The sequence below is a fragment of the Capricornis sumatraensis genome, chromosome 5, assembly GCF_032405125.1.
Source record: "Capricornis sumatraensis isolate serow.1 chromosome 5, serow.2, whole genome shotgun sequence".
Classification (NCBI taxonomy): Eukaryota; Metazoa; Chordata; class Mammalia; order Artiodactyla; family Bovidae; genus Capricornis; species Capricornis sumatraensis.
Genome location: NC_091073.1, coordinates 60,510,099 through 60,536,286, shown reverse-complemented (window position 1 = coordinate 60,536,286; position 26,188 = coordinate 60,510,099). Strand labels below are relative to the sequence as shown.

Genomic DNA, 26,188 nt, shown 5'->3' with positions numbered 1-26,188 from the left:
AGACTTTATCTGTGATAAACTGCTTTATAGCTTAAATAGATTGTTTAATTTGTCTCTCTTGTCATTACTAAATTGTTTTTTAACCCTCAAGCAAAGAGGCAAAGATACTAGGTTCCACATTATGAAGTCCTGTAAGTGTAAGACGACTACATATTCTGAGAAGTACTGTGAGTAAAGATATGGGTTAAGGAGCACACACAGATTTTTCTCACAGTGAGTTCTGGACCTACACTTAACCTCAAGCAAAATCTAATCCTGATGCTTCCTATCTAAAGGTTTTAAGAAAAAAAATTTTTTAAAGAAAACTGTTTATTAATAAATTCTCAGACTTAGCATGCACGCAGAGCTTAGAGTTCTTTGTCACTTAGACTGGAATGGAAAGCATTTTCTTCAGAGCAGGGGTGCTCAATAACATTTCTGAGAAAGAATCAACATCTGGGGCTGTTTCAGGCAGGCCAAGGGAAGGAACTGATTGGAAACAGGATTCATTCTCTGGGCCTGGTTTAACCTGCAAGTGAGCCAGGTGCCTCAGGCCAGCGGGGAGTACATGGTTGCTGAATTATGGGGCAAAGCCTAGCCCTCCTGGGGAAGGTAAGGCCTGTTAACGTATGCTTTCTCCACTGTTTTGTTCTATGTTTACAATAAAGTGTCTCACAGAGAAAATTACACATACAGGAACAAGTCTTCTTGGCTAATAGCAGAATTCTGTAGTGGTCTACTTATGCCATCTTTATAATATTTTTTAATGTATAATATTGTAGAAGGTAACTACTAGACATTTATTTACCTAAACTATAACTCTACTTTAAAGTATCTTCATAAATTATTCTCAATTCACAGTGAAGGAAAACACAAGAACACTGACATTTATGCTACTGCTATTCATCTTGGTGTCTATTACATTTTCTAAGAAAAAATGACTATAACTATCAGTAAACTGAACACCTAGAGTTTATTTCCAAAGCCATCTTTTAAAAAATATTTGAGATAAATTTTTAAGAGTTAAGAAAAATACAAACTTTGGGGAAAATGTTTATATTAAGTAATAAATACTTCATGTAAACATAAGCTTGCTTTTAAAGTTATTAGACCTAGAGACTGTCATACAGAGTGAAATAAGTCAGAAAAACAAACTGTGTATTAATGCATGTATGTGGAATCCAGGAAAATGGTGCAGATAAATTTATTTGCAAAGCAGAAATAGAGACACAAACATAAAGGAAAAAAATGTATGGATACCAAGGGGGGACACAGGGGTTAGTAGGATGGACTGGGAGACTGGGATTGACATATCAGAACTACTGTGCATAAAGCAGGTAACTAATGAGAACCACCTGTATGCTGAGGAAACTCGACTCAGTGCTCTGTGGTGACCTAAAGGGAAGTGAAGTGAAAGTCACACAGTCGTGTCTGACTCCTTGTGACCCCATAGACTATACAGTCCATGGAATTCTCCAGGTCAGAATACTGGAATGGGTATCCCTTCTCCAGATCTTCCCAAACCAGGGATCGAACCCAGGTCTCCTACGTTGCAGGTGGATTCTTTACCAGCTGAGCCACTAGGGAAGCCCAACATAAATGGAAAGGAAATCCAAAAGAGAGGGGACAGAGTTATACATATAACTGATCTACTTTGCTGTACAGCAGAAACTAACAACACGGTAAGGCAACTATACTCTGATAAAGAAAAAATGTACACGCAGATAATCAAATGAAAGCACAGTGTCAGAGAACAGTATGGATTCGATTCTTTTTCTTCAGTGGAATTCTTTAAGTATTAACCAATTTAACCTTTGGAAATGAAGAATTTGTCTTGTAATGGAAAAGCTGCATTTCACTGTGAAGCTATAATTTGTCCCTGGCTGCTTTATTCTTCACTAAAGCATTCTCTAAGCTTTGTATGTTTAATATTTAGCATATAAAAAGAAATAATATTTTTAAAAGTCTAGATAGAGCAACGATCTCAAAGCCCAGACCCAGGTATGGTTTGCTTGGACTTGTTTGGGATAAACTTGTCAGTGAGCATGCTCTCCCCACTGCCTCTCAGCCTTCCTATTCCAACCTGACACACTCCAACCCACACATCTGATATTACCAATAATGAAAAACTTTCCAGGTTAAGTCTAAGATAATAGCCACCACTGCTGACCTAATATCAATCATTTTTGTTATTGTTCCAATGAAACATGTTTGTTATTTATGTAGAGGACAGTATGTTTTACTAACTATTCAAAAGTCAAGTCACTGGGTAGAATTCATTATTTCTCTTTACTATAATCATATCCTTAGGAAAAAACTGTAATTCATGCAATAATTAAATGAAATAGAAATTTAAAAAATGAAATTACTTTCTTATAAAAAATAATGAAGTATATATGCATGGCCACCAAAATTATGCCCCTCCCCTTGCATCTGAGTTATTATAAGCATTTCAGTAGCAGTTTTCAAATAATCAATCCCTGCTTTTAGGTTTGAAATATAGTTCTGTAAAAACATTTGAGTTGACTTTTTCTCTTGGGCTCTGAAGTACACAGAATGCTATATACTTTACCTGAATTTGAAATAGCTGTAAATGTGAAAAAGTGGTTTTATACGTTGTGTTATTAAAAAGTCACAAGTTGAGTACATGATTTTATAACCTTATGCGGAAGTAGTTTTGACTAGTTTCTTTCATATTACAGTATTTCAAAAATGGGTGAACCATGCTAACAAAAGTATCTTCTGATCCAGAACATGCCATTTCTGGGCCTTTGTGGTTTTAACCTTTGGCAGCAACATAGTACAATGGCGGGGAGGGGGGATTTTAGGCGTCAGGCAAATCCGGACTTGAATCGTGGTTCCATCATTTAGGAATAATATGACCATAGGTAAGTTATGTAACCACTTTCAGCTTTCATTTCATCCTTTGAAAAATAGAGGTGACAGTATCTCAAAGAACTTCAAGTGAAGATTAAATTTAATAATGTGTATAAAGTACCAAGCATAGTAGCTATGCTTCAAACATGCTCAGTAAGTATTGGGGCTTCCCTAGTGGCTCAGATGGTAAACAATCTGCCCGCAATGCAGGAGACCTGGGTTCGATCCCTTATTAGTTTGACTTTACTCCTTCTAGATAGCCATTGACTTATTCAGTATTTGTTAGACCAAAAAAATTACAAAAATCTATTTATAAGAAAACCCTGGAAACCAATCTGGCACTAAATTAGTGAGACCATGATGGTTTGAAATCATGTCTACTTTAACCTTCAGTTTATTTCCTTTCTTCTGGGATTCTTGTAGTGGCACTCTATCTCTGTCCTTCTATAATACTTCTCTTTATATTTTTCTGTATCTTTTTCTACTTATATTTTATGACTATTTTATTGTGTTCATGGTGTAAAACATCTAAAAATTTTTTAGAAAAAAGGGTATAATTAAGTCTAAATGAATTATTCCTAATCTAAAATATTAACTGTTTTGTCATGATTCATTCAATGATTTTATCTATCTACTACTAAAGGATCTCCTACTATTTGCCAGACTCTCTTCCAGCACTAAGCAAGTTATCTCATAAAACAAAGCCTTGGATTTACAGTCTCCTCTCTAGTTGGGAAGACCAACAAACAAATTTACATCTAAATCTCATTTCTCCCTTGGCAAGGAGGTTTAATATTACCCCTTCTATTTTCAGATGAAAGAAGTGAAATGGAGAGCGTAATCTGCCTCAAACAGCAGTGCTGGGGCAAATTAGGACAGAGCTAAGGTCTCCTGACCTAAACACTACTCCAACCACATCATATCACCTGCTGCTTAAAATTATGGTGCGCTTTCTAACAAATAAAATTGAACATGTGAAGAACTATTGAAATCAGCATCTATAATCTTAAAGACTTAGAAGTATTAGCCAAATAAGTTAATCAGATTCTGAAAAATGTTAACTATTTAATAATTCTGATAAGTCTCACATCAAGCAGATTTTTTTTTCTTCCAATCAACACAAAACATAATTTTTGAAACCTCTAGAGATCACTAAAATTATGCTAAACAAGCATGCCAGAGAAAAGGTAAACAAAACACTCATATATATACTTGGTAAACTATAAAGTGGAAAATTGAGAATCTGGAAACATTGTTTCAGTGTGAAGGACAGATTTCCACAAATACGTGTATCTGCACAATAGTGAAATTGCCAGAGGTGGACTTACCTGCAAGAGCCCACTCTCCTGTACCATGGGTGTGCCCACTGTAATATAAAACATACGTATCATGCCTAGGCCCATCCACAGTCCGAAGTTCAAGGAAAGCTTTCAGTTTGGAATGTAGAGTATCAAAAGACAGTCCGCTTGTAGAATAGTCACACCCATAGGTCTCAATCATGTGATAGGCAAAAAATCTTTGGATAGCGTTGAGCATGCCAGTAGACCTCAAATTTAACTCCTGTACATGTTCTGGTGGAAGAAGTGTTGGCTGACCATCAGGACTGAAAAAGGAGAAAAAACCCATCATTTTGGTGTTCATGAAGTGTTCATTCTATGTCACATTCCTATTGTTCATTTATAATAAATTATCTAAGTTACTAATAACTAAATGGCATAATCTGTTTTTTAAAAAACCTGTCTTTTCTAAATTTTCCACAGTGCTAAGAATTATGCTTGGAAAATCAAAGCCTAGTTTCTAAAAATTATACCTCTTATCAATAAGATCTGGTGCTCTGTGACAACCCAGAGGGGTGGGATGCGGGGGTCTATGGGAGGGAGGTTCTAGAGGAAAGGAATATATGTATACCGGTGATTCAATCACGGTGTTGTACAGCAGATACCAACACAACATTGTAAACCAATTATCCTCCACGTAAAAAATAAGTAAAACTGAAATCTGGGAGGCTATCTCCAAATGTGGGTTGTACTACTTTTCATTCTTTTACCAAGAATTTGGCATCTTCTTACCAAATGAGATATTAAATAAGACTTTAAAAAGCAAGACTGTACTAATATTACCCCCCAAATATTTCAAGAACACTGGATTGGGGACAATAATGAAAGTACTTTTTTTCTTGAGAAAAAACACAGTATGGAAACAGTATTTTAAATTAATTTCCATATTGAAAAATAGTCTTTATAAAGTGTTCAAGTTTTACTAACTTGAGGTACACAAATGACAGAACAACTTACCTTTTAATAAATGACATTTTAAAACAGTTATTATAATTTAGGTCCATTGCCTTATACTACTGAACACTAATTGAAGACACACTTGATCCTGGAATACATGTAAAATGGTACGTTGGTAAAGATGACAAACTAGTTCTTAAAACTAGCAGGATCAAATCAATATTCAGGGAAAAAAAAAAAACATCACTCCTACCCAGAAACTAGACTTCTAAGTAGGAATTCTGAAAACTTTACATTTGCTTCATGTATTTATCCATACTATTCTGATAATTCTACAAAAGCTTTCACTAAAAAAACATTTTGTCCCATATTTTATCATTTAACAGCCACAAAACAGTAAAAGAGTAAACAATGCATAATCAAAAATTATAATAAAAATCTGTGCAAATTACTACTTTCACATATTCTTCCTAGAGAGTTATCACATCTTACTTTATGGAATCTTTTGAAATATATTTCTTTTACTTCTTATAAGAATCTTTACCTTATTTATCAAATCTTTAATATGGAGGAAAATATTTACTATAAATAGTCAACTTTGTGGTTTTATGTCAAATATTTAAAATCCAATGAAAACTTTATGTTCAGTTTTCTCCCACCTCTGCCAAGGAAAATATGATGACTACTTTGTCAGCATAATTCATTACTGGCAAGGAACTATTTTTTTTTTTTCTATTTCAAAGGTATTTCAACTATAAAAGAAAAACTAAAATTTAGTAATGATTATAAATTGAAACAGATTAGCCACATATTGGAGTCAAAATTATTTTAATAAAACTGCCATGAGATATTTGATTTTATTGTGAATGTTTCTGAATTCCTGGTATTTGCACTACATTTTCACGTAGATAGTATTTTTACATTCATATTCTCACTACCTCTTCAGGACATTCCTCTCTGCAATTTAAGTTAAGATACAGAGGTTCAGAGAGGTAATGATTTGCCTAAAGGAACACAGAACTAGAATTGAGGACGCTCAGGCCCACTGTACATTCTATTACACTTCACCATGTGGTTTCACATTTCCTTAAACAAGATATTCCTAAGAAAATGGAATAACTTTACAAAGAAAATCTACTTATATTTTTATGATTTTTAGCTAAAACATACTCTAATCACGTTTACCAAAAACAAAACTTTAATTGAACCCTTAAGATTTACTACTCAGAGTAGATAAAGGTTTTCAAACATTTGGGATAAATGAAAAAAATGCAAGAGTATTATATTTTGAGAATATTGTAGCTTTGAAAAAATGAGCTATCACCTTATATTCATACAAATATTGGAAGGATGTTAAGAGTCAAGGTGCTATGACTAATTACACTAGGTTACTGTACCTGCAAAAGTTGGTGGGAATCACAATGGCATATCCAACAGATGTTCCTCCTAAACAGCTACCCAATTCATGGAAGAGGCCATGAGCCATGGATTCCAAAGGCAAAACAATCAGAAACATGCTCAAGAAGATTCCATTTGTTGGCTAAAACAAATTTTAAAACAGTATGTTTACCATAGCATGTGTGATTAAACTTATGTAGTGAGTATGTATATATATTTATAAATCCATATTTATTCACTTTTTGCCCCTACTTCCAAAAAGGATTGAAAGGATAATTAATGATCTAAAATCCATTATATGTTGAAAGACACAAGTTAAGAACACATGGATAAACAACAGAGCCTAAATTTATCTATAAACTCCTGGACATCATGGTAAAACAAACATAATATGCATACTGTATTTTTAAAATGTGTCAAATAATATCCCAAACTAAAAACATATATAATATACATATATGTAACATCTTTAATATGACAGAGAAAAAAGCCAGAAAACAAATCCTTTCCTGTTAATACCCACATGCTTTAAATCATTTTTCAAATAACACTCATTTATCAGAGTGTAGAAAGGGTCTTTTTTTCCCTTGTGAAAAGTCCAGAAATTAAGAGAAAATTTTAAAATGTAAACTCCTTAAAACTATAAAAATGAATTCTATTCTTAAACTTATAATAACAGCTTTCCTTTGAAAATATCTAGACTCTTTGTAACTAAATCAAAACTAAAATATATTTATACATTTAAGCAGCCTAAAAACAATGGAAAAAGGGAGGCAGGCGAACTATTAAGAGAAGGCAGATTTAGGTAGTATTTGCAATTAAAATAAAAAAGGACCCATTAAATGAAAAGAAAATGGAAGGACGAGTCACTCAATACCACCCTGCATTCTTACAATATGGATAGTATTCCACATTCTCTGTGCTGCTACTGCACATATTACACAGTTAGGTGTGTATGTGCATGAATGAATACACATTTTTCCAACACTAACAAGTGGTTCATTCGATTCGAATTTTAGCAAAAAAAAAAAAAGTTGAATCCCATAATGGAAAAATGGATATAATGCCCTATTTTTGGTACACTGGTGGTGGTGGTTTAGTCACTAAGTTATGTCTGACTCTCAAGACCCCATGGACTGGAGCTTGCCAGGCTCCTCTGTCCATGGGATTTCCCAGGCAAGAATATGGAGTGGGTTGCCATTTCCTTCTCCAGGGGATCGTCCCCACCCAGGGATCAAACCCACATCTCCTGCATTGCAGGCAGTCTCCTGCATTGCAAGTGGGTTCTTTACTGCCACCAGGGAAGCCCACTTTTGGTATATTGTGTGTTATCAGTTACATAAATAATACAGTACCTGCTCAATTTAGAAACACTAGAAAAAGATATGATTAGATTCATTCTGAGTACCATTACCATTCACAGCTGTTTAAAATATGTTCAAACTTCATGCAATATATGTTATCATAAATATTTAGCCTTTTACCAAAATGGGATGATACATAATGTCCTGCAAACTTTCTAATACACTATAAGCTTATTAATGTAATTCTAAATCATTTGTAAATACCAAATGGCATTATCATGTTTATGAAATTTTAATTAGCTGATTTCCTATTTGTGTATTTAGATTCCTTGTATTTTTCCTCTGTGATAAACAAAACCAGAATAAGTACTGAGTTCTCTGATGACTATATTAAATATCTTTGATCATTTGGGTTCAACTTTGGTGATATATTTTGCCATGGGGCTGTCTATTAATGATTCACAGTTTTGTTTTGCTATCAATATAAGTGTAATGTACTCATGTTGTGTCTTGCTAAATCTTCTCCGTCTACCTAAAGGTCAAGAAGGTATTTTACATTATTCTCTAAAGGTTTTGTTTTTTTTGCACTTTGCTTTTAGGTCTATAATCAAAATATAGTTGATTTTTATAAGAACAGTTCAAATTAAGTTCTTCATATGAGCACTCAATTATTTACCAATTACTGAAAATCTAAACCATTTCCCATTACTGTACTATTTTTGTCATAAATCAGGCATTCTGATACCTGCTTTTTTAACTCATGTTCCATTGGCCTATCTATTTTTACAAATAGTTTCTTTTGCCCACATTTCCTCCTTTCTTTCTGGGACTCCAGTAAAACACAAATGAGATTTCTCTGTATCTTTTATGAGTCTTATCCTTCTGTACAGTACTTCCTCTATTTTTCCTCTTCAAGCTTCTACTTTCATAGCTTTCTCTGAACTATATTTTCCAGCTCACTAATGCTCACTTCTCATTTGTCTAATCTGTTAAACTTGTACACTGAGTGAATTTCAGGTATTTTATTTTCTGATCCAAAAACATGTCTAAAACGAAAAAAAAAGCCTGTCCAGTTATTTTTCAAATCTGCCTTGTCGCTTTTTTACATTAATAGCTTCCAGCTTCCCACCATTATTTACTATCTTTGCTTTTGTTTTTACTATCTTTGCTTTTGTTTTTCAACTTGCTAAATAAGTATGATGGCTTTCTGTGTTTGATAATTCCAATAAACCAAGACATTTTGGTCTGCCTATTGCCTGCTGGTTCTGTTGCTCCTTGCTCTTGATGCCATGTGAGTGAGTGAGGGTGGGGGGGGGCGGAGAGAGAATCTGGTTGTATTTATGAGTTGAACACTCTATGCAAAAAAAAATTATATGACTAATTTCAGAGCTAGGATAATTATACCTTCTCTAAGAGGATTTCTGTTTCTTCTAGGGGGCTGTGGGCATTAACAGTTTATATATCTTAATCCAGGTTGTATCACTAACAGGATACAGTACCAGGATGTAAATTCATTAGAGGGTGTAATGTATTTATTAAAAAATACATTTCTACTATAAACACCAACTTCTTCTTATACAACTTATGTCCAAGAGAATTTACATACTTTTTATACTTAGGTTAATAACTATATCAGTAAGAAAAATCACTCTTTTATGACATAGCTTACAATTTAAAAGCTGCAACAATTCTCACAACTATTACTACAGCAATTTCAATGGCTGTTTTTAAACATTACTTGTTTAACTCTTAGGTTTAATAGGTAATCATCCTATCTACAAATATTGATAATTTCATTATTTTCTTTTCAATTTCTATACCTTCTATTGCATATATTGTTCCATTATAATAGGAAATACTTTGACCAATTAAACCCTTATCCACATAAAAGTAGATGGGGAACTTTTAGATACAGATGGCTAACTGTACTACACCATAAATGTAAGGGACTCCAGTAACTGCAAATTTTGGTATTCAGAGGAGGCACTGGAATCAATCCATTGTAGATATCTAAGGATCACTGTACATTCAAATTATGTCAGCCATTTACCTAAATAATTACTGGTTGGGGGGGGGGGGTCAAAATGGTGGAGGAGTAGGACAGGAAGCTCACCTTCCCTAACAAAAACATTAAAAACACATCTACGAGTGGAATGACCGACATAGAACATCTACTGAAAGCCAGCAGAAGACCTCAGACTTCTCAAAGGGCAAGAAAACCTACGCGTAACTGGGTAGGACAAAAGGAAAAAAGAAACAGACGAAGCCTGCACCCAGGGAGGAGCTGTGGAGGCAAGTTTCCCACACCCTGGGCAGTCCCTCACTGGCACGGAGATCAGCCTAGATGGAGGGGAGCTTCAGAGGCTAGGAGTAGAGCACAACGTTTGTGGAGGGCAAAACAGAGTAACGTGAACAGAAGGTTGGCACTGCCACTCTGCACTCCCCCGCCTAAGATACTCATATGTTGGTGAAGTTGGGGGCTAGGTACTAAAGTACAGGCTTCAGAGGTCAGACCCAGGGAGCGGACACAGGTTGGCTGCATGGAGACAGCCTGAAGAGGCTGGATGGTAGCAACAGAGCAGGAACTCCGAAGAAGCTGGGGCTGATGAGAGATACCAAGTGCCATTGTTGAGGGGGTGCACGGGAAGACGGGTGAGAGCACCGTAAGAGCTCCTTTCCCTGCGACCATTCGGCAACAGGACACTGCCCACAGGAGTTCTGGGGGCAGGCGCACGTCGTTGCGGCCATCCTAGGCCCCAGAGGTGGCTATGAACTGCCACTACAAGACCTAACAGCAGGTGCCAGTCACTGCCACCACTCTCCTGGGAGTGTGGATAGCATCTGCCCACAGGAGACCCAAGAGCAGTGCCAAGCCCTGCCCCTGCTGTCCCAGGAGTGTGCAGACAGCCGCCACCCCCAGGAGACCCAAGAGCAGGTGTCGAAGACTGCCCCCTCTGTCCTAAGTGTGCACAAGGACCTCTGAACCTGCACACCACGTATCAAGGGGATAACGGCCAGCATACAGTGAGGAAAGAGACAGACAGCATCCAAACTAAAAGCAGCCCCCTGACTCTGGAAAAGATGGCAGAGTAGAAAGACGTGAGCTCACCTCTTCTCATGAAGGGGCTTCCTTGGTGTCTCAGATGATAAAGATCCTGCCTGCAGTGTACAAGGCCAGGGCCAGATTCCTGGGTTGGAAAGATCCCCTGGAGAAGGGAATGGTTATCCACTCCTGCTAGAGAAGTCTAGCAGGCAACAGACCACAGGGTTGCAAAGGGTCAGACATGACTGACCAACTAACACTTTCACATCTCATGAAAACACCAAAATCACAACTGCTGAACAATCATCTACAAAAACACCAGAACCTACCAAAAAACGTATTTTACAATCAAGTCAAAAGGATGGTGAAGTAGAAGGACATGCACTCATCTCCTGCAAGAACACCAAAATCACAACTAGCTGCTGAACAATCATCGACAGCAGAATGTTGGAACCCACCAAAAAAAGATACTCCACATCCAAGGGCAAAGGAGAAGCTGCAGCAAGACAGCAGGAGAGGTGCAATTGTGTTTAAAATCAAACTTCACACCCGTCAGAGATGCCTGGAGGGCACAAAGCAAACCTGTGCACATCAAGGTGCAGGGAAAGAACAGTGATCCCCACAGGAGACTGATCCAGACTTGCCTGTGCGAGTCCAGGAGCCTCCGGTGGAGACGTGGGTTGACTGAGGCCTGCCGCGGGGTCAGGGACACTGACAGCAGCAGTTCTGGGAGGCGCGCCATGTGGCATAAGGATCTAAAGGAGGTCGCCATTACCACCATTAACCCTACCACAGATTAAGGCCAAACTACAGGCAGGGAGAACAGCCCCACCCATGAGCAGAAAACTGGATTAAAGACTTACTGAGCAGGGCCTTGCCCACCAGAGGAAGACCCAGTTTTCTCCACAGTAAGTCCCTCTCAGCAGGAAGTTTGCACAGGCCTCTTACCCACATCTATCAGAGGGCAGACAGAATGAAAACCAAAATCCCAGAAAACTAAACAAAATAATCTCATGGATCACAGCTTTGTTAACTTAATCAAACTATGAGCTATATAGTGTAGGACCACCCAAGACTGATGGTGGAGAGTTCTGACAAAACATGGTCCACTGGAAGAGGGAATGGCAAACCACTTCAGCATTCTTATCTTGAGAACCCGAACAACAGTATGAAAAGGCAAAAGGATATGGCACTGAAAGATAAACCCCCCAGGTCAGTAGGTGTCCAATATGCTACTGGAGAAGAGTAGAAAAATAGCTCCAGAAGGAATGAAGAGGCTGAGCCAAACCAGAAACGAAGCCCAGTTGTGGATATGTCTGGTGGTGAAAGTAAAGAACAATATTGCATAGGAACCTGGAATGTTAGGTCCATGAATCAAGGTGAATTGGAAGTGGTCAAACAGGAGATGGCAAGAGTGAACATCGACAACTTAGCAATCATTGCACTAAAATGGATGGAAATGGGTGAATTTAATTCAGATGACTATTGTATCTACTACTGTGGGCAAAAGTCCATTAGAAGAAATGGAGTAGCCTGCAGAGTCAACAAATGAGTTCATAGTGCAGTACTGGGTACACTCTCGAAAATGACAGGAAAATCTCAGTTCATTTCCAAGGCAAACCAATCAATATCACAGTAATCCAAGTTAAAGCCCCAATCACTAATGCTGAAGAAGCTGAACGGTTCTATGATGACCTACAAGACTTGCTAGAACTAACACCAAAAAAAAAAAAAAGGTGTCCTTTTCATCATAGAAGACTGGAATGCAAAAGCAGGAAGTCAAGGGATATGTGGAATAACAGGCAAGTTTGGTCTTGGAGTACAAAATGAAGCAGGGCACAGGTTAACAGAGCTCTGCCAAGAGAACACACGGGTCATAGCAAACACCCTCTTCCAATAACACAACAGAAGACTCTACACGTGGACATCACCAGGTGGTCAATACTGAAATTAGACTGATTATATTCTTTGCAGCCTAGGTGGAGGAGCTCTATACAGTCAGCAAAAACAAGATCAGGAGCTTACTGTGGCTCAGATCATGAACTCCGTATTGCAAAATTCAGGCTTAGACTGAAGAAAGTAGTGAAAACCACTAAGCCATTCAGTTATAAGCTAAATCAGATCCCTTACGATTATATAGTGGATGTGACAAATAGATGCAAGGGATTAGATCTGATACATGAGTGCCAGAAGACCTATGGACAGAGGCTGCAACACCGTAAATGAGGCAGTGACCAAAATCACCCCCAAGAAAAAATGCAACAAAGCAAAACTGTTGTCTGACAAAGCCTTACAAATAGCTAAGAAAAGAAAAGAAGTGAAGGCAAGGGAGAAAAGGAGAGATAAACCCATCTGAATGTAGAGTTACAAAGAACAGCAAGGAAAGCTAAGAAAACCTTAAGTGAAAAATGCAAAGAAACAGAGGAAAACAACAGAATGGGAAGGACTAGAAATCGATTCAAGAAAATTAGAGATACCAAGAGAACATTTAATGCAAAGACGGGCACAATAAAGGACAGAAAGAGTATAGGACCTAACAGAAGCAGAAGATATTCACAATAAGTGGCAAAAATACACAGGACAACTATACAAAAAAGATCTTAATGACTCAGATAAACACGAAGGTGTGATCACACATCTAGAGCCAAACATTCTGGAGTGTGAACTCAAGTGGGCCTTAGGAAGCATTACTATGAACAAAGCTAGTGGAGGTGATGGAACTCCAGCTGAGCTATTTCAAATCCTAAAAGATGATACTGTGAAAGTGCTGCACTCAATATGCCAGCACATTTGGAAAACTCAGCAGTGGCCACAGGAGTAGAAAAGGTTTTCATTCCAATCCCAAAGGAAAATGCCAAAGAATGTTCAAAGTACTGCACAACCATACTCATTTCACATGCTAGCAAGGTAATGTTCAAAATCCTCCAAGCTAGGCTTCAACAGTACGTTAACAGAAAATGTCCAGATGTACAAGCTGGGTTTAGAAAAGGCAGAGGAATCAGGGTCAAAAGGCCAACATCTGTTGGATCATAGAAAAAGCAAGAGAATTCCAGAAAAATATCTACTTCTGCTTCATTGACTACACTAAAGCCTTTGTTTGGATCACAACAAACGGGGAAATTCTTAAAGAGATGGGAATACCAGACCACCTTACCTGTCTTCTGAGAAACCTGCATGTAGGTCAAGAAGCAACAGAACTGGACATGGAACAATGGACTGATTCAAAATTGGGAAAGGAGTACAAGTCTGTATATTGTCATCCTGCTTATCTAACTTCTATGTAGAGTTCATCATGCAAAATACCATGCTGGATGAATCACAGCTGGAATCAAGACTGCTGGGAAAAATATCAGATATGCAGATGACACTATCCTAATGGCAGAAAAGGAAAGAGGAACTAAAGAGCCTCTTGATGAAGGTGAAAGAGGAGAGCAAAAAAGGTAGCTGGAAACTCAACATTCAAAAAACTCAGATCATGGCATCTGGTCCCATCACTTCACGGTAAATAGATGGGGAAACAGTGACAAACTTTATTTTCTAGGTCTCCAAAACCACTGCAGATGGTGACTGCAGCCAGACTTTTGCTCCTTGGAAGAAAAGCTCTGACAAACCTAGACAGCATATTAAAAAGCAGAGACAACTCTGAGAGATTGTGAAGGACAGGAAAGCCTGGAATGCTGCAGTCCATGTTGTGATCCACACAGTCAAAGGCTTTAGCATAGTCAATGCAGCAGAAGTAGATGTTTTTCTGGAATTCTCTTGCTTTTTCTATGACCCAGTGGACTTCGGCAATTTGATCTCTGGATCATCTGCCTTTTCTAAATCCAGCTTGAACATGTGGCAATTTTCAGTACATATACTTCAGTACTGTTGAAGCCTAGCCTGAAGAATTTTGAGCATTATTTTGCTAGCATGTGAAATGAGTGCAACTGTTTAGTAGTCTGAACATTCTCTGGCACTGCCTTTCTTTGGGATTGGAATGAAAATCGACCTTTTCCTAGACGGCATATTAAAAAGCAGAGACATCACTTTGCCGACAAAGGTCTGTATAGTCAAAGCTATGGTTTTTCCAGTAGTCATGTAAAGATGTGAGATTTGGACCATAAAGAAGGCTGAGCACCAAAGAACTGATTCTTCTAAACTGTGGTGCTGGAGAAGACTCTTGAGAGTTCCATGGACTGCACAGAGATCAAACCAGTTAATTCTAAAGGAAATCAACCCTGAATATTCACTGGAAGGACTGATGCTAAAGCTCTAATACTCTTGCCACCTGATGTAAAGAGTTGACTCACTGCAAAACACCCTGATGTGGGGATGTTGGGGAAGACTGAAGGCAGGAGGAGAAGGGAATGACAGAGGATGAGGTGGTTGGATGGTTATTATTGACTCAACAGACATGAATTTGAGCAAACTCTGGGAAACAGTGAAGGACAGGGAAGCCTGGCGTGCTGTAGTCCATGGGGTGGCAAAGAGTCGGATATAACCGACTGAACAACAGCAACAATCACAGTCAAAGAAAAACCCACAAATAAGATGATATGAGGGGTGCTTTGTGACATAATTAAATCCCATACCCAGTGAGTAGACAATCCACAAACTGGAATAATTATATTGCAGAAGTTCTCCCACAAGACTGAAAATCCTGAGCCCCATGTCAGGCTCCTTAGTCTGAGGGTCTGACACTGGGATGAGGAACACCCAGAGCATTTGGCCTTGAAGGCCAGTGGGGCTTCAGTGCAGGAGCTCCACAGGAGTGGGGAAACAGAGATTCCATTCTTAGAAGGGTCAATAAGAATCCATGTATACTGAGACCGAGTACAAAGCAGTAACTCCACAGGAGCATGGGCTGGACCTACGTGCAAGTCTTGGAGGATCTACAAGGGATGTGGGGGCCAGCTGTGGTTCAAAGAGTCAGGGGGCAAGAACACTGGTGGCAGAGGCCCCAGAGAATATTGATCAGCATGGGCTCTCCCAGAGGCTGCCAGTTTAGCATCAAAACCTGATCTGAACCCAACAGTCTACAGGCTCCAGTGCTGGAATGCCTCAAGCCAAACAACCAGCAGGATAGTAGCACAGCCCCACCCATTAACAGACAGGCTGCCTAGAGCTATGCTAAGCTCACAGTCACCTCTAAACACACCCCTTGACACAATCCCACGAATGGCTACAGAACAAGACCCAAATATATGCTACAAGAGTCATGGAACACAAGAGACATGCTACATACAAGAGACATGCTACAAGGAACACACACAGACTGGAACTGATGAGATGGACAAAGGTATTCCACGCAAACGGAAATCAAGAGTTGGAGGGGTAACACTCGTTACAGACTTTAAAATAAAGACTGTTACAAGAGATAAAGAAGGACATTACATAATGATCCAAGGACCAATTCAAGGAGATACAACAATTGCAAATATAAGTGTACCCAATGAAGGAGCAGCTCAACATATAAAGCAAATGCTAACGGTCATTAAAAGAGAAACTGACAGTAACACAGTAATAGTGGAGGACTTAAACATCCCACTTTCATCAGCGGACAGATCATCCACAAAGGGAATACAGGCTTTAAATGACTCATCACACCAAATGACTTAATTGATATTTACAGATCATTTCATCCAAAAATAACAGAACACACATTCTTCTCAAGTGCACATGGAACATTCTCTCCAGAATTGATCACATGCTGAGCCTGTCACAAAGCAAGCATAGGTAAATTTAAGAACACTGAAATCATACCAAGCATCTTTTCCAAACACAATGCTATGAGATTAGACAAGATGAAGAGGTAAAAAACACAAATATGTGGAGGCTAAACAGTATGCTACTAAAATGGATCACTGAAGGAAGAAGAGAATATCAAAAAAATGCCCAGAGACAAATGACAATGAAAGCATGACCACCCAGAACCTATGGAATGTAGCAAAAGCAATTCTAAGAATGAAGTTTACAGGGATACAATCTGACCACAGCAATCAAGAAAATTCTCAAATAAACAAGCTAATTTTACATCTAAGGCAACTAAAGCAAGAACAAACAAAACCCAAAGTTAGTTGAAGAAAACCTAAATATCAGAGCAGAAATAAATGAAACAATGACTAAAACCTGGTTCTCTGAAACAGAAGAAAAAAAATGATAAACTTTTAGCCAGGCTCATCACGAAAAAAGGGGAGAAGGCTCAAATCAGTAAAATTAGAAATGGGAAAGTAACAACTGACACTTAAGAAATACAAAGATAAGAGATTACTAAAAAACAATACAAACAACTATATGCCAATAAAATGGACAATCTGGAAGAAGTGGACAAATTCATAGGTACAATTGCCAAGGACTGAATCAAAGACGACTCTACACATGGACAACAGATGGTCAATACAGAAATCAGACTGATTACATTCTTTGCAGCTGAAGATGGAGAAGCTCTAGTCACCAAAAACAAGACCAGCAACTGACTGCGGCTCACTTCATGAAATCCTTACTACAAAATTCAGACTAAAATTGAAGAAAATAGGGAAAACCACTAGGCTAGTCAGGTATGACCTGAATCAAATCCCTTACGATTATACAGTGAAGTGCAAATTGATTCAAGGGATTAGATCTGAAAGATAGAGTGCCTGAAGAATTGTTGTACAGGAGGCAGTGGCCAAAAGCATTCCCAAGAAAAAGAAATACAAGGAAATCACTGTAGATGGTGACTGCAGCCATGAGATTAAAAGAAGCTTGCTCCTTGGATGAAAAGCTATGACAAACCTAGACAGCATATTAAAAAGTAGAGACATTTGCCAACAAAGGTCCATCTAGCCAAAGCTATGTTTTTCCAATAGTCATGTGTGGGTGTGAGAGTTGGGCCATAACAAAAGCTGAATGCCAAAGAACTAACGTTTTTGAACTGTGGTGTTGGAGAAAACTCTTGAGAGTCCCTTAGACTGCAAGGAGATCAAACAAGTCAGTCCTAAAGGAAATTAGTCCTGAATATTCACTGGAAGGACTGATGCTGAAGCTCCAATACTTTGGCCACCTGATGCAAAGAGCTGACTCATTGGAAAAGACCCTGATGCTGGGAAAGATTAAAGGCAGGAGGAGAAAGGGATGACAGAGGATGAGATGGTTGGATGGCATCACCGACTGGATGAACATGAGTTTGAGCAAGCTCTGGGAGTTGGGCGATGGACAGGGGAGCCTGGTGTGCTGCAGTCCATGGGGTCAAAGAGTCAGACACAACTGAGCGACTGAACTGAGGCGGCCTTACAAATAGCTGAGAAAAGAAGAGAAGCTAAAGGCAAAGGAGAAAAGCAAAGACATATCCATCTGAATTCAGAGTTCCAAAGAATACCAAGGAGGGATAAGGAAGCCCTCCTAAGTAAAAGAAATAGAGGAAAACAATAGAATGGAAAGACTAGAGATCGCTTCAAGAAAATCAGAGATACCAAGAGAACATTTCATGCAAAGATGGGCACAATAAAGGACAGAAACAGTAAGGACCTAATGGAAGCAGAAGAGATTAAGAAGAGGTGGCAAGAATACACAGGAGAACTACACAAAAAAGATCTTAATAATTTAGATAAGTAAGACAGTGTGATCCCTCACCTAGAGCCAGACATCCTGGAGTGTGAAGTCAAGTGGGCCTCAGGAAGCATTACTACAAACAAAGCTAGTGGAGGTGATGGAATTCCAGCTGAGCTATTTCAAATCCTAAAAGACGATGCTGTTAAAAGTGCTGCACTCAATATGCCAGCAAGTTTGGAGAACTCAGCAGTGGCCACAGGAGTGGAAAAGACCACTCTGCAGTTTTCATTCCAATCCCAAAGAAGGGCAGTGCCAAAGGATTTTCAAACTAGTGCACAACTGTACTCATTTCACATGCTAGAAAGGTAATGCTCAAAATCCTGCAGGTTCAGCTTCACCAGTATGTGAACGGAGAGCTTCCAGATGTACAAGCTGGGTTTACAAAAGGCAGAGGAACCAGAGATCAAATTGCAAACATCCTCTGGATCACAGAAAACGAAAGGGAATTCCAGAAAAACATCCACTTCTGCTTCACTGACTATGCTAAAGCCTTTGACTGTTTGTGGAAAACTCTTAAAGAGATGGGAATACCAGACCATTTTACCTGCCTCCTGAGAAACCAGTATGCAGGTCAAGAAGCAGTTGAAATGAACATGGAACAATGGACTGGTTCAAAACTGGGAAAGGAGTACATCAAGGCTGTATACTGTCCCCCTGCTTATTTAACTTATATGTATATCAGGCAAAATGCAGGGCTAGATGAAGCACAAGCTGGAATCAAGATTGGTGGGAGAAATATCAATAACCTCACATATGCAGATGACACCATCCTAATGGCAGAAAGCAAAGAACTAAAGAGCCTCTTGATGAGGGTGAAAGAAGGGAGTGAAAAAAGCTGGCTTAAAACTCAACATTCACACAATGAAGATCAAGGCACCTGCCACTTCATGGCAAATAGATAGGGAAACAATGGAAACAATGACAGACTTTATTTTCTTGGGCCCCAAAACCACTGCAGATGGTGACTGCAGCCATGAAATTAAAGGAGGCTTGCTCCTTGGAAGAAAAGCTATGACAAAACTAGACAACATTAAAAAGCAGAAATGTCACTTTGCCAACAAAAGGTCTGTACAAAGGTACTTTTTTTTTCCAATAGTCATGTATGGATGTAAGAGTTGGACCATAAAGAAGGATGAGCGCTGAAGAATTGATGCTCAAGCTGTGGTGTTGGAGAATACTCCTGAGAATCCCTTGGATTGCAAGGACATTGAACCAGTCGATCCTAAAGGAAATCAACCCTGACTATTCATTGGAAGGACTGATACTAAAGCTGGACCTCCAATACTTTGGTCACCTGATGCAAAGAGTCAACTCATTGGAAAAGACCCTGAAGCTGGTAAAGACTGAGGGCAAGAGGAGAAGGGGCAACAATGGATTAGATGGTTGGATGACATCATTGACTCATTGTACATGAATTTGAGCAAACTCTGGGAGACAAAGCAGGACAGGAGAGCCTGGCATGCTGCAGTCCATGGGGTCGCAAAGAGTCAGACATGACTAAATGACTGAACAACAACAAAAACAGAAAAATCACTAGTACTGAAACTGAAACAATGATTTAAAAACTTGAAACTAACAAAAGTACAGGACCAGATGGCTTCACAGATGAATACTATCAAACCATTAGAGAAGAGTTAACACCTATTCTTCTGAAAGACTTTTCAAAAAACTGAAGGGGAAGGAACATTCCCAAGCTCATTCTACGAGGTGAGCATCACCGTGACAGAAAAACCAGACAAAGATACCACAAAAAAAGAAAATTACAGTCATCATCACTGATGAAGATAGAGGCAGAAATACTCAACAAATTCTAGCAAACCAAATGCAACAGTACATTAACAGGGCTATACATCATGATCAAGTGGGATTTATCCCAGGAATGCAAGGATTCTTTAACATGCAGAAATCAATCAGTGTGATACACCACATCAACAAACTGACAAATAAAAACCATATGATCTTCACAAGAGATGCAGAAAAAGCATTTGATAATATTCAACACCCATTTATGATAAAAACTCTCCAGAAAGTGGGCATAGAGGGACTTACCTCAACATAATGCTATATACTCACTAGCATTATAAAGCAAGAAAATATAGGAAAGCATTAACATACTTGAAAATGAGGGCAACCACAAATCAAAAACGTAACAACAGTTTCACAAAAACCTAAAAGGAGAGGAACACAAGCATAAGATAAAAGGAAATCATCAAACCACAAGAAGAAAAACAAAAAAGAAAAGAAACAAGGAAAAAACAAAGAATCATCTGGGAAACAAGGTTGGAGATGGCAATAAATACATATGTGTCAATGAAAGAAAGTCACTATCAAAGTATAAGTCGCTCAGTTGCGTCCGATTATTTGCGACTCCATGGACTATACAGTCCATGGAATTCTGCAGGCCAGAATAATGGAGTGGGTAGCTGTTCCCTTCTCCAGGGGATCTTCCCGACCCAGGGATCAAACCCAGGTCTCCTGCAAGGCAGGCGGATTCTTTACCAGCTGAGCCACCAGGGGGAAGCATTCGGTTCAGTTCAGTTCAGTCGCTCAGTTGTGTCCGACTCTTTGCGACCCCATGAATGGCAGCACGCCAGGGCTCCCTGTCTATATGTATCAATAATTACCTTAAATGTCAATGGACTGAATGCTGCAATGAAAAGACACAAAGTGGCAGACTGGGTAAAAAAAAATAAAACAAGAGCCTACCATACCGCTGCCTACAAGAGACCCTCTTTAGGATAAAGGACACACATAGATTGAAAGTGAGGGGATGGAAAAAATATTTCATGCAAACAGAAATGACAAGAAAATGGGAATTGAAAAACTCATATCAGACAAAATAGATTTTAAAGTAAAGACGATAAAGGAAGATAAAGAAGGACACTATATAATGACAAAATGATCAATACAAAAGTGGACACCACACTCAGCAACTGTTATGCACCTCATACAGGAGCACCCAAAGACATAAAACAAATGCATTTTTTTTAAGGCTTCCCAGGTGGCTCAGTGGTAAAGAATCCGCCTGCCAAGCAGGAGACACAGGTTTGGCGGAGAAGATGCCCTGGAGAAGGAAATAGGGACCCACTACGGTATTATTGCCTGGGACATCCCATGGACAGAGACGCTTGGCAGGATACCCGCTGGCAGGGGTCTCAGAAAAGCTGGACACAGCTTAGTGACTAAACAACAACAATGCTGGACATAAAGGGAGAAACTGAGGGGAACACAATAATAGCAGAAGACTTAACACCCCACTCACATCTTCTAGTCGAAGAATTAATAGGCAAAAGAGATCCTAAATGATAAAGTAGAACTGTTAGACTGACATTTCATCCAAAGGTAGCAGAACATATGTTCTTTTTAATTGCACATGGAACTTTCTCTAGGACTGACCACATACTAGGGCACAAAACTAACCTTGATAAATTTAAGAGTACAGAAATTACTTCAAGCATTTTCTCTGACCACAATGGTATGAAACTAGAAATCAACCATAGGGGAAAAATGAGGAAAAAGCAATTACATGGAGACTAAATAAAAAGTTACTAAAAGAAAACAAGTCAACAAGGAAATCAAAATGGAAATTTAAAAATACCTTGAGACAAATGACAATGAAAACACAACCATTAAAAAAGAAAAACCAAACTATGGGACACAGCAAGAGCAGTTCTTAGAAGGAAGGTTTGTAGGAATACAAACTTTCATCTAAAAACAAGAAAAACCTCAAATGAACAACCTAACCTATGACCAAAAAGAATTAGAAAAACAAGAAGAAACAAAACCTAAAGTCAGCAAGAAGAAGGAAATAATGTAAAAGATTTTTTTAAATAGAAAAAAATCAAGGCTTCTTGCTAAAATCTGGAACAAGGGTGCCCCAAATGGATTAAAGATTTAAATGTTAGTCTGGCAACCCACTCCAGTGTTCTTGCCTGGAGAATCCCAGGGACGGGGGAGCCTGGTGGGCTGCTGTCTATAGGGTCGCACAGAGTCGGACATGACTGAAGTGACTTAGCAGCAGCAGCTGGACGCTATAAAACTCCTATAGGAAAATGTAGGCAGAACTCTCTTTGACATAAATCACAGCAATATTTTTTGGATCCACTCCTTAAGAGTAATGAAAAGAAAAACAAAGATAAACAAATGGTACCTAATTAAACTTAAAAGTTTTGCACAGTGAGGGAAACCATAAACAAAACAAAAAGACAACCTAGGAGAAAATATTTGCAAACTACGTTACCAACGTAGTTTTTCTAGTAGTCATGTACAGATGTGAAGGTTGGATCATAAAGCAGGCTGAGTGCTGAAGAATTGATGCTTTCAATTGTGGTGCTAGAGAAGACTCGAGAGAGTCCCTTGGACTACAAAGAGATCGAACTAGTCAATCCTAAAGGAAATCAACCCTGAATAGTCACTGAAGGACTGATGCTGAAGCTGAAGCTCCAATATTTTGGTCACCTGATGTGACAAGCTGACTCACTGGGAAAGACCCTGATGCTGGGAAAGACTGAGGGCAGACAAAGAAGGGGGCAATAGAAGATGAGATGGTTAGACAGCATCACTGACTCAATGGACATGAATTTGAGCAAACTCTTGGAGACAGTGCAGGACAGGGGAGCCTGGCATGCTGCGGTCCATGGGGTTGCAAAGAGTCAGACATGACTTAGTGACTGAACAACAACGTGACCAACAGGGAATTAATTTCCAAAATAAACATGCTCTTGGATTGGAAGAATTAATATTGTTAAAATGAAAATACTATCCAAAGCAATCTATAGATTTAAGGCAATCCTCATCAAATTACCCATGACATTTTTTTTCATACAATGAGAACAAAGAATCTGAAAATTTACATGGAAACATGGAAGACCCAGAAATACTAGAGCAATCCTTGGTAGGGGAGAGGAGGGGAAGCAGGAGGTATTACTCTCTCAGATTTCAGATACAAAGGCACAGTAATTAAAACAGTGTAGTATTGGTACAAAACCAGTCATGTGGATCAATGGAACAGATCAGAGAGTCTAGAAATAACTCGTACACCTATGGTCAATTATTCTTTGACAAAGGATGCAAGAATATAAAATAGGAAAAAGTCTCTTCAGCAAGCGGCACTGGGAAAGTTGGACAGCTGCATGTAAATTAATGCAATTAAACACATCATCATACCATGCACAAAAGTAATCTCAAAATGGCTTAAAGACTTAAACATAACACATGACACCATAAAATTCCTCAGAAAAAAAGCATAGGCAAAACATTCCCTGACATAAAACGTGCCAATATTTTCTTAGGTCAGCCTCCCAAGGCAATAGAAATTAAAACAAAAATAAACAAATGGGACCTAACCCCCAAGCTTTTGCACAGCAAAGGAAACCATAAAAAAAAAAGAAAAGAAAAGATAACCTACAGAACGGGAGAAAATATTTGCAAATGATGTGCTAGACAAGGGCTTAATCTCTAAAATATACAATTCAACAATAAAAATCACAAACCAATCAAAAAATGGGCAGAACTCAACAGACATTTCTCCAAAGAAGACATACAGATGACCAGCAGACACATTAAAAGATGCTCAACATCACTAATTATTAGAGAAATAAAAAATTAAAACTAGAATGAGGTCCTGGTACCACCTCATACCAGTCAGATGACTAGCATTAGAAAGTCTACCAATAACAAATGTGAGAGGATGTGGAAAAAGGGAACTCTCCTACTCTGTGGGTGAGAATGTAAACTAGTGCACCTTCTATGGCAAATAGTGTAGAGGGTCCTCACAAAAGTAGTATTACCATATGATCCAGCCATCTCACACCCGGGCATATACCCAGACAAAAATATAATTCAAAAAGACACATGCACCCCTTATGTACATAGCAGCACTATTCATAACAGGCAAAACATGGAAACAATCTAAATGTCACTGACTGATGAATTGATAAAGATGTAGTACACACTTATACACACAATGGGGTACTACTCAGCTATAAAAAAGAATGAAATAATACCATTTGCAGTGACACTGGTGCAAGTAGAGATAGCACAATGAGTGACATAAGTCAGAAAGAGAAAGACAAATACCATATGCTCTCACTTACATGTGGAATCCAAATATGGCACAAACGAACCTATCTACAAAACAGAAACAGACTCACAGACATACAGAACAGATCTGTAGTTGCCAAGGGCGAGGTGGGTGGGAGAGGAGAGGAGGACAGGACGTTTGGGATTAGCAGATGTAAACCCTTATACATAGGAAAAGTACAAACAACAACATCCTACTGTATAGCACAGGGAACTGTATTCAATATCCTGTGATAAACGATAATGGAAAAGAATATTTTAAAAAGAATGTCTGTACATGTATAACTGAGTCACTCTGGTAAAAATCATGACACTATAAATCAACTATACTTCAATTAAACAAAATTAAATTAATTTTTTAAAAAGATAACATTTACAGATAAAAGTTAGCAACAGACTACAAATACGTCCGAAGGGCCAAAATAAATTTAGGATGTTTTATCCACTTGCCACATTCAGAAAGTTTCAATTTCACTGGCTTGCAACCCTTTATACTATAGCCTCAACCTGAGAGTCATTTGTGACTTTGGAGTACACCTTATATTTTAAACAACTCCCTGTAACAAATTACTTGACCAAAACTAGTAAGTATGGATATTCATCTTCCTTTGCTTCTACAAACCACCCTAAGCTCACTATCAAACATGAAGACATGGTCCAAATTTCAAAGCAGATATAAGCTGAGAAAAATAGCAAACCAGTAAACAACTTTAATATCCTTTCAGTAAAAGTAGTTACTAATTATTCTCTATTCATCTGGGCTTTCAAGTCATGGTCAATAGACTCAATATCCTAAAAATTTTCTCAGCTAATAGGAACAAAATCTATTTATTTAATGTTGGAATTTCATTTTTAAAAACATGGCATTTACATAAGACATATGACTGTTGTTTGGGAGAAATATTTGTTTATAAGTCACATTAAGTAAACCAGGTTTGGGAAATGTTATATATACAAGTCTAATTAAGAAACAAAATATATAAATGTATGCTACAAAACAATATGTAAACAGAGATAATGTTCTTCAGTTTAAGATACCCATATTTAAGAAACAATAGGCAACTTTCAGTATTCCTGCCAGGAAAATCCCATGGACAGAGGAGCCTGGAGGGCTAGTCCATGGGGTCACAAAGGGGTCACATGGCTGAAGCAACTGAGCATGGCAGCACAGCAGGCAACCTCCAAACTCTGCTTAGTTCAGAAACTTCAAGAACATTAGAAAGCTACTTAACAGTTTTAAAGCAGGGATTTCTTTATGTAGAGGCAATGGGGTGTAGTGGGAAGGACTCAAGGTTTGTTGGAGTTAAGACTTTGGTTCATTCCTAACTTACTCACCATCTCTGTGTACATGAACAAATTAATTAAGCTTTTCAGTCTGAATATATAAAAGAGGGATATTTTATGAGCTTATTCCACAGATCAGAAATAGGTGAAATACGTCTAGCATAGTAAAATGGTAGCTGTAATTTAAAATTTTTTAATTGCAATGAGATCTTTATGAGCAAAACAGAAATTTAAATGACAATACCCTTTTCAACTAAATTGACTACTGCTATTTAGCAGACTGAGTTAAGACCCTAGTAGATACATTAGCAAAACAAATTTTTTTTGAGTAGCCGCAAGAGATGTCAAAAATGGAAATTTTTGTAGACCACATCTTGAGAAAGGCAAAACACTGGTATGGGAATCAAAGTTGGACA

At 38.4% G+C, this 26,188-nt stretch overlaps 1 protein-coding gene across 1 annotated transcript in view; it reads right to left on the bottom strand.

Annotated features, from left to right (window-relative positions):
* TMEM168 (transmembrane protein 168) overlaps positions 1 to 26,188 on the bottom strand; it is a 46,172-nt gene that overhangs the window by 4,952 nt on the left and 15,032 nt on the right. The window contains exons 2-3 of the mRNA XM_068972981.1: positions 6,488 to 6,630; positions 4,185 to 4,459 (exon numbers count right to left, since the gene is read on the bottom strand). Coding sequence (XP_068829082.1) covers positions 4,185 to 4,459; positions 6,488 to 6,630 — 418 coding nt within the window. The remainder of the gene's footprint in view (positions 1 to 4,184; positions 4,460 to 6,487; positions 6,631 to 26,188) is intronic.